The sequence below is a fragment of the Echinops telfairi genome, unplaced genomic scaffold, assembly GCF_000313985.2.
Source record: "Echinops telfairi isolate 266 unplaced genomic scaffold, ASM31398v2 ScPeMD7_70;HRSCAF=299, whole genome shotgun sequence".
In the NCBI taxonomy this organism is placed as follows: Eukaryota; Metazoa; Chordata; class Mammalia; order Afrosoricida; family Tenrecidae; genus Echinops; species Echinops telfairi.
In genome coordinates, this window is record NW_022103968.1 from 29,657,567 (window position 1) to 29,666,811 (window position 9,245).

At 46.8% G+C, this 9,245-nt stretch overlaps 1 protein-coding gene across 1 annotated transcript in view; it reads left to right on the forward strand.

Moving 5' to 3' along the window:
- The first annotated feature begins 7,825 nt into the window (after positions 1-7,825).
- Positions 7,826-9,245, forward strand: part of HPSE2 (heparanase 2 (inactive)) — a 668,247-nt gene continuing 666,827 nt past the window's right edge. Inside the window, exon 1 of the mRNA XM_004701008.2 lies at positions 7,826-8,115. Within this exon, the coding sequence (XP_004701065.1) occupies positions 7,826-8,115 (290 nt within the window). The remainder of the gene's footprint in view (positions 8,116-9,245) is intronic.

The following is a 9,245-nucleotide window of genomic DNA, read 5'->3' on the forward strand; positions in this document are numbered from 1 at the left end:
GTTACCTGAAACATAGGAATTAAATAAATGTGAGCGACATGGTAACCTTGCCGTCTAAATTTGCTCTGAGCCTAGATGTCAATAGAGATGAATCCCTAGGGATCCAGATATGCCAGGCCCCACTTCAAATCAGCTATTTGCATGTAGGCCCATGCATCAATATTTTTTAACAGCCCTTCAAGTGATTTTAATATGGATTAGGGGCTAAGATTCACTGACCTAAAAGTTCATGTCATTTTTCTGTATTAGAATATAGGAAATATTATTGTATTGTGCTGGCCAGGTTTTAGAAAAACCAAATGTCTTTCCTAAGTGTCATCCACGCACTGATGCCTGTAGGTGACTGTTGTGAGCTGGGTCCACGAAAGAGGTCAAACCAGTGCAGCTTATGTGTTTATATGGAGAGAGAGAGAGATTTATGTTAAGAAAATGGGCCACATAGTTGGAGAAGTAGGTAAGCCCAAGTCCATGCCGGTTCGAAGTCCTCCATGGGGCAGATGCTAGGCTGCAGGCTTTTCCTAACTCTCTTGGCTCTGGGGACTGAACACAAGATTGGCAGGAAGATGACAGGCTTGTGTGTGCAGAGGTGAATGGACCGAAGGTCAGTGGGTCAGATGGCAGGCCTCTGTTGACTCCTAGTATCAGCAAGGAATATACCAGCAGGTCATTGGCTCACATCCAAAGAACCCGAGGGCCAAGGAGCCAGATGCAGGATCTCGACCCAGCAACAAGCAAGCAAGCAAACCTTTCTACTTATATTGGAAACAGTGTCAACTTACATTGAAAGCAGGGCTGTGATCTCAGGACGGGTGTTGCCTCCCCTCCAAATCTTCTTAGAGCTGACTGATTCCAGTATGGAGGTGATTACAATGTGTTAGGCCTATGTCATGGGGTCGTACTTCCCAAACCATTGGGGATCCTGTCCCGGTCAAGTGGACGCACCCACAGGGACCACAGTGAATGAGAGAGATGGGGAAACCCTGGTGAGAGGAAAGGCTGGTAAGGGTTAGTATAACTGGTATCGTTTCCTAGAGCCACTTATTGAGGACAGAGCTGCTTCAAAGGGTTAGGGGGGGTCTAGATGTCCATTCAGACAGAGACAGATACTCACCTGAATAAGTATGTATCAAGAGAATCTATCAGTCAATTTTGATTATTGAGGAACGGACAGAAATGGTGGTAAGCCTTCTTTTAATTTATTCAACTCTCTTGTTATGAACTAAAGACAGTAGGGTATTTAAAAAGATCTAAGTCTGCTTGCTATTAGCCCAGGGAACAGAAGAAAATGCAGGCCGCTCCTAATTTACAGGACCATTTGCGTTATGTCAAATTGTACTTATGATCATCCTTTACAATGATTTGTGTATTTTAATGTATGCTTATAGTAAAATATTTGTAAGTTTATATGAAATCTTTCCAACACCCTAAAATAAATAAAGATAGGATTTATAAACTCACTGCCATTGAGTTGATTCTGGCTCATAGCAATCCAATAGGGCAGGGTAGAACTGTCGCTTATGGTTTCTGAGACAGTAACTTTTTTTTTTTAAAGTTTAAATAATTCAAAGTTTAATCCAGTTATCTTTTTTTTCCTGCATTAATATATATTTATTTAGGATTTTTAAAAACATTTTATTAGGGGCTCATACAACTGTTATCCCAATCCATACACACATCAATTGTGTAAAGCGCATTTGTACATCGTTCTCAAAACATTTTCTCTCCACTTAAACCCCTGACATTAGGTCCTCATTTTTCCCCTCCCTCCCCGCTCCCCCCTCCCTCATGAGCCCCTTGATAGTTTATAAATTGTTATTTTGTCATATCTTGCCCTATCCGACGTCTCCCTTCACCCACTTTTCGGTTGTCTGTCCCCCAGGGAGGAGGTCACATATAGTTCCTTGTAATCGGTTCCCTCTTTCCTACCCACTCTCCCTTTACCCTCCCTGTTTCGCCACTCACACCACTGGTCCTGTAGGGCTCATCCGCCCTGGATTCCCTGTATTTTCAGGAGCTCATATAACTCTTGTCACAATCCATACATACATCAATTGTGTAAAGCACATTTGTACATTCATTGTCCTCATCATTCTCAAAACATTTCCTCTCCACTTAAGCCCCTGGCATTAGGTTCTCAGTAGCAAGCCTCATCTTTCTCCCTTGGAGTGGCTGGTGGTTTTGAACCACTGACCTTGTGATCAGCAGCCCAAGGTGTAACCTACTACTTCACCAGGGTTCCTCTATGGCTTATAGAGATATGATTTTTATATAAAAAATAAAGAAAACAACAACAACAAAAGATTCAAGTTTTGTCAGAACCGACTTATAGTTATAATTTGGGGACCTATACAAACATAGCTCCACACTTTTTGAGGCCAACAAACACACTAAATGGCAGAATATATGACAGAAAATCTGATATTTTATCCAGGCATATTATATGTAGAAGTTTTCTGGTATTCCCAACAAAAAGCTTACCAAAACTGTAATCTAGTTATCAATTATTGCAGCTGGTTTTATTGTCAAGTTCTTCAAGAAGTAGCATTTTGAACTCTTTGACTTTTAATTTCCGGACCTGAATTATGAGAATAAAGTCCGTTCTATTTGCGCTATGAATAGCATACATATGTTACTGTTAATACAGCATACACAAATTTTAGGTTTCAGGTGAATCATTTCTTCTTGCCCTATCTATCCAAATTACATTTATGTCCACATGAAACCCAGCAAGAGAGGGAAACTGACCTTTATTCAGTAGCACCTATGTGCCAGGTACTAAAAACACATCATATCATTTAATTTTTACAACACATATTAAGGGAAGTATGCTTGTGCCTATTTCATAGATGGAGGAAATTGGGACTCAGCTGGAAGAAATAATTTGTCCAAAAAAAGGCCACCTTGGCAGACAGTAAATTATGAACCCTTAAAGTTGGAGCTTTGGAAGTGTAAAGCCATGCATTTTCCAAGTACAATATGAAGGTTTTCAGGATGTACCTGTATGTGAGAAAGGCAAAAAGATAGTCTCTGAAACATGTGTGATTCAACCTGAATCATTTAAACTCACTTTTCTGTTACTTGGCCTTCCACCTCAAGATGTCCAGTAAGTAACTGCCTTCCTTATTCCCAGACATGCTATGAGATTTCAAATTGAGTCCATCAGAATAAACTACATTTAGTATGTCTTTCCACACGGAGTCACTGTTTGATGACAGAAGTGAGAATAAAGGCCATTGAGTCGGAGTTTTCTTATATGACGGGATGGGACAATCGTAGTTAGACATTCCTTTCCCCCTCAGCCTTCCTTATGAACAAAGCGTTGCCATCCCTTGCTCCTCCAGGCAGGGCAGAGCCTCAGTCTCTGGTGACAGTTCACACACATTGGGACCAGGGTGCTGCAGCCCTGTTCTCTGCTCTCTCCGTCTCTGGTTTCCTGGTGGAACACGAAGGAGGCCTGCAAAGCCTAAGCAACCGTTCCCCTGCTTTAAGATGTTAATCACAAGCAGACGAGCCTGCCTGGGTAAAATATGTAGCATGGACTCAACTGATCACTACATTTATTGGCATCATTATTTGATAGAACTGACCTTTTGGTTCAAGTTTACCACTTAGTCATTTAATAGAGCATAACTTTTAGCCCAGTCATCAATTAAAGGAGTGTATTTATGACAGGTTTGGGGCAGAGGGAATAAGAATGAATAGGAAATAAATAGCGCAATTGTGCAATGTTTTAGACTTTATAAAGCATGTTCTCTATGCCGGTGTTGCACTATTGCATCGATTTCAACTCATAGGGCAGAGTGGATGTAACCTTATCTGATTCATACTCTTAGATATTAATTGTACAGTGTAGGTAATTGAGGTTTAGAGCAGTCGAAACTTACTCAATGTCACAAAACATGGATCTTGCAGTCAGTATTCACACTCCAGGCTGCCTATTCTCAGTTATGAGGTTTATTTTCCCTCCAAATATACACTGACAACTAACATACACTGTCCTATGTTAGTCACGTGCTGAAGTGTGGTGGTTAATAACAGGCACAGGCTCTGGAGCCAAGCAGCTCTGGGCTTCAGTGCTGCTCTGTTGCTTATGAGCTGTGTACCATAAGCTAGTTGCTGAATATCTGAGCTGTAAATTTCTCATATGGAAACTATGAATAATAATGAACTTTATCAACCACTCAGAATTAATTAAGAAGATAAAGGAAAGGTCAGCTATCTAGCCTTAAGCACTTGCCCTGAGGAGATGATGTCCATAGGTAGTTACCAGGGAGAAGACCACAGGTAGTAATGACCTGGTGGACTGGACGCCGTATCCTTTTGCTTCCCAGTGCTCGTTCCAGTGGAAAGATTTGTTTTTCCTCTTGCTACCAGCCAACTGGGCATTGAGTGTTTAATAGAAGGAAAGGGAGGTAGCATATAGAGCCAATGAGTTTGTGATGGGCCGAAGGTGGGGAAAAGGTATAGACTCACAAGGAATCGTTGTGTCAAGACTACTATCATTAAAAAGCATGCACATCTTGCAGCAACGGGTATGCCATGAAGCACTTAGTCATAAGCCAAGGGTCTGTCAGTATTTCCGGCCATCGGCTACAGGACCTGTGCTTATCACTGGCATGTTTCCACTGGTGAACTGATCCAAACAATAGATGTAGTGGCTTTTCTATAACAGAAATTTTTTCAGTTCAAACGCCAGCTCTTTTTTTTGGATGTGTAATTTTAGATTTTTTGGATCTTAAACAATTCAGTTCTTTTGAGACGTAAGAGTGATAAGTAGTTGAAAAATTCTTTTTTAAGGTCCTTACTAGACAAAATAAAAAGTTGGCAAACATCTAACAGCTCCTCCCCACTAATATTTATCTTGAAATCTCAAATTTCAGAAATCACCGGTTCAGTGAATCATGACATTTTCTTATAGTTCTGGGAACTGAGACTCCTAGCTACTAAAGGAACTTATCTAGAAGAACCATTCAGCAGATCCAGTTCCTCATAGTTCAGAGTCTATATAAAAGTTTAGTTCTTGTCCCCGAGGAAATTGCAATCTAACAGAGGAGATGAAAGCATTGAGCTCGGATGTTGATTAATCATGAGGTAAGTATAGCACATGATTTAGGACTAGATGAGATGTGAGGCAAAAACCACACAGGGGCATCACATGGGAAGAGAAGCCCTGGAAATCTGTACCCAAACTAGACCAAAGGACCAAACAAGTAGCTCATCCACCCGGGTGACCTGGAGCTCCTTAAGTTATTGAATCACTCTCTTGGCCCCGATGTCCTGAGGCTGGACATGACTATAGGATTTCAATGGCTAGACGGGATGGTTTTCATCCGGGAGCAAGACAATCCGGGCTGTGTTTGGTTGGCCTTGAGTTTTCCTACCACAAACAGGTTTGGTTGAAAACATACAAACTCTGGTTACATACAAACTGTGGCATCAAACTGTGACACAATAGTCCCGCTAGTACACAACTGTGGGTAAAATTTATAATAAAGCAAATTCTCATCAAACCCAAGTTCACCCTTGTCACAACAGGAGTAGGCATTTTTGAAGGGTAGATTAACTTGATTGATATCAGGAGGTCAATGACTGCATCTCATTCAAATGGTTTTCCTCTGGTCTCAGTTAACGCGGCTCCTAAAAAGAGGGAGGTTAGCCCTGGGAAAACCTGGCTCATTGTTTCAAACAGAAACACACACACACAGTTTCTGCTTATTTGTTTTCATTCTGATTATAGTAAATTAACTGAAGGGGCTTCTGAATTTGCAAGGCAAGTATTTCCTGAAGGAGATGACCAAGAAAATCCTAATATCTGGGGAAACACATTACTGAAAAGAAACCCGTATCACAACACAATGTACTGTGACAAAAGTATCCCCCACTCATTTTCCTTAAGAGCAATCTTTGATTTCACACTGCACAGCATGCTTCGATAGACCACTAATTGATTTATGGAGTGCCTACTAAATACCGGGTCTGGGGATGCAAAATAAGCAAGTCTGCTCATCCGGCTGCAATGGTCTCTAGGAGGTACCTAGTTTATATTTAAAAATTACAGTAATTTCTTTTAGAATTTACCTCACCCATCTACCCCCACCCCCATATTTGAAAGGATCTAGATGTGGAAGGCATTTTCAGGAACTGAGAAAGCAGGCCTTTCACTGCCAGAGCGCACATCTAAATTTTCCAGTATTATCTTGGTTTTAAAATATCTTTCAATAATATAACTTAGAAGGTCTTCGTGATAGTTCCCAGTCTGACCTAAGCACACCTTTGAATTTCTGGTATCTTACATGGGCAGAGGCACCGAAGGGGGCTTGGTGGAAGGTCACTGAATCCAGTCCTCTTCAGATTCATCAGTTGTGTGTGTGTGTGTGTGTGTGTGTGTGTGAGAGAGAGAGAGAGAGAGAGATACTGGGATACTGGGCAGGCAAATTGCTATTCAGATTCATCAGTAGTGTGTGTGTGTGTGTGTGTGTGTGTCATACTGGGCAGACAAATTGCCATTACAGTGTGTGCTGGGTTCAGAGACTGCCTCTTGAGGTGTCTGTCCCTGGGAAAGTTTTGCTTTGGGTTCGAGGCTTTTGCCTGTTAGATTCTGAGGAGGCCCGAGGGCAGACAATACCAAGGAGGCTCGAGAACGCTTCGCATAAAGCAGTTTTCTCTGTCTGCCAAGTAGAAGGCCCCCCGTCGTCCCGGGAAAAAGCTGAATGTGGTACCCAACGAACAGCTACACCCCGGCACTTTAAAGGGAACCCAGGGCACAGTCTGCAAACTGCAGCGGGTGGGGGCATGATGAGTAGGGGTGAGGGGCCAGCGTCGGACTTCCGGTGCCCTCTCGCACCCAGGGGCCGCTCACGGATGTGGGCAGGAGGGGTGATGCCAGGGGCTGCCCTCGAGGAGGGGCCGGAGAGGCGAGTGGCCTGTGCAGGGGAGCTGAGTGCCCAAAGGTGGTTCCAATGGGCGCCCGGCCGCCCAGACTTGCCAAGCCCAGGGCGGTTCTCTATGATTCCCTTAAAGCCCCTACGACCCTGGGGCCCTTGGGCGGATCACGCCCTGCTGCTCACCTGGGGCCAAGGTGCCCTTTGACCTGGCCGCGCGGGACTCTCCAGCTGCCCACCCTTGGCCCCGACGGCGCCAGACAAGGCTTCCTGCGCCGAGGTCCGGGCTCGCGCTCGCCGAGTCTCCCGCTGAGCCCTGTCGCCGCAGGACCCTGCGGCAACGTGAGCCTCCCGCCGGGGACTGCTGCAACCCCAAGAAAAGGGCCCCGAGCGGGTGCGGACGCTGCCCGGAGCGCCCGGGGCTGGATCGGGGTTCTTGGCCGGGCTGGAGCTCGGACGGTCCTGGCTCGGTGTTCTCGGTGCCGCGCGGGAAGGGCCGGCAAACCGAGGGCCCAGCGCGCCAGCACCGGTTCCTCCCCGCTCCCCTTCCCGACCCTAGAGGGTTAAACCAGGAGGGTACAACGCCACCCCTTTCTCCTCCCCCGCCCCCACCCACCCCACCCCCCAACCCCCCGCCGCTTTACCTTTAAAAAGTTAAAAAATGTCTGCAGTCGAAATCTCTTAAAGGGGCGGTGCTGGTGAACGAGTGCTCTTGGCACGAGTCGCCGAGAAGGCTGGCTCGGGGCGTGAGTTCGTTCCACCAGCACCAAAACACTGAAAAAAAAAAGGGGGGGGGGGGGAAAAAAAAGAGCGAGAGAGGGAGAAAAAAAAAAAGGAAGGGAAAAAAAAGGGGGGAAAAAGGCAGACAGACACACACTTTAGATAAGGACAATTAGTCACCAGCGAGCCCCTGTAGCAAGAGAGGTTTAAAAGCGAGGCGTTGAATGGGGGTGCTCGGTGTCGGCCCCGCAGCCATGCCCTCCAGCAGCTCCCGCCCCCCCGCGTGCCTAGCCCTGGTGGCCCTCTCCGCCGCGCTGTCGCTCCATCTCTCCCTGGGCTCCCAAGCTGCAGCCAGGAGGCCCTCGCCTGTAGCCAGAGCGCCAGGGCTGAAGGCAAAGACGCTGATCCTCCTTGATGTGAGCACCAAGAGCCCAGTGAGGACAGTGAATGAAAACTTCCTCTCTCTGCAGCTGGACCCGTCCATCATCCACGATGGCTGGCTCGATTTCTTAAGGTAAGGCAGGGGTTTCCACGGATCCTCTTTTTTTTAAAGTAATACTCTCAGCCCCCACCCCCCACCCCCTATTCTGAAGGGGGACGAAGAAGAGGAAGAGAACGAGCCAGGCGGATCTCTCCAAGGGAAGAAAGGAGGGTTTGCCTCCTCCTGGAGTACTTTCTGCGCGGCTGTAACTGGTGATTTAGCAAAGCGATGTTTTCTATTAAGATGCACATGTTTGCAATGCAGAAGGCATTTCAGAAACTTATCAGTTATGACTGAAAAAATGTGATGCTTACATAGATCCACAATTAGCCTCCCCGTTTCCTTCTGAAACAGAAACGAGAGCTTCAGAGCAGTTTCAAAAGCGAAGAGCCACAAAGACCCGAGAGGAATGGGTGTGCGCGTGTGCGTGTGCGTGCGTATGTGTGTGTGCGCGCGCGTGTGTCTGCGTGTGTGTCTGCGAGTGTTCAAGCGGGCATCGCACGAAAGTGGAATTTTCCACCGAAAGATCGCTCGCTCCGTCAGTTCTCTCCCACTCTCAGACAGAAACGAATTTAATTACGCAGAGGCTCGGGCGGTGGGCAAGTGACATCGGATTTGTGCAGTTTTGATTTTAGATCGTCCTCTGCCGGCTCCCAGACTCGAGGACGGTGTAAGGAGCTCTTTACAGACGGAATGCCCCCCCCCTCCCCCCGGCCCTCCTCCTCAAATCTCCTGCCGTGCCTGCAGAGTTCACTTTTCCTCTAAAGAAGGAGGAGGAATATCCCGCCCGGGCCTTGGCGCGTCTAACGGGAGCGTGCAGGGTCTGGGAGATGCCCGGGAGACGGCTCTGCGGATCCCGGGACATCTGCGATCTTGCCTGGCTTTTGCTCTAGGGGCGCAATTTAGGCGTCGGGCCGCCCTCTTCCCGGGCGGATGCAGGGCAGCAGTCAGGCCACCCTTCCTAGCCGGGACAGAGTTGCAGTGTTTAGAGGATTTTTTGGGGGGGACCTTCAGAGGGGGAAATCGTTTGCAATGTGGAAATCCAGTGTTGAGTTTTTAACAATTCCCTCCAAGCCGGCGCCTGAGCCGCCCGGTGCGCTCCCCGCCGCGGCGTCGGCTGAGTACGGTTGCTCCCCGGCGCGCGCTCCGGTGGGCTCCAGCTC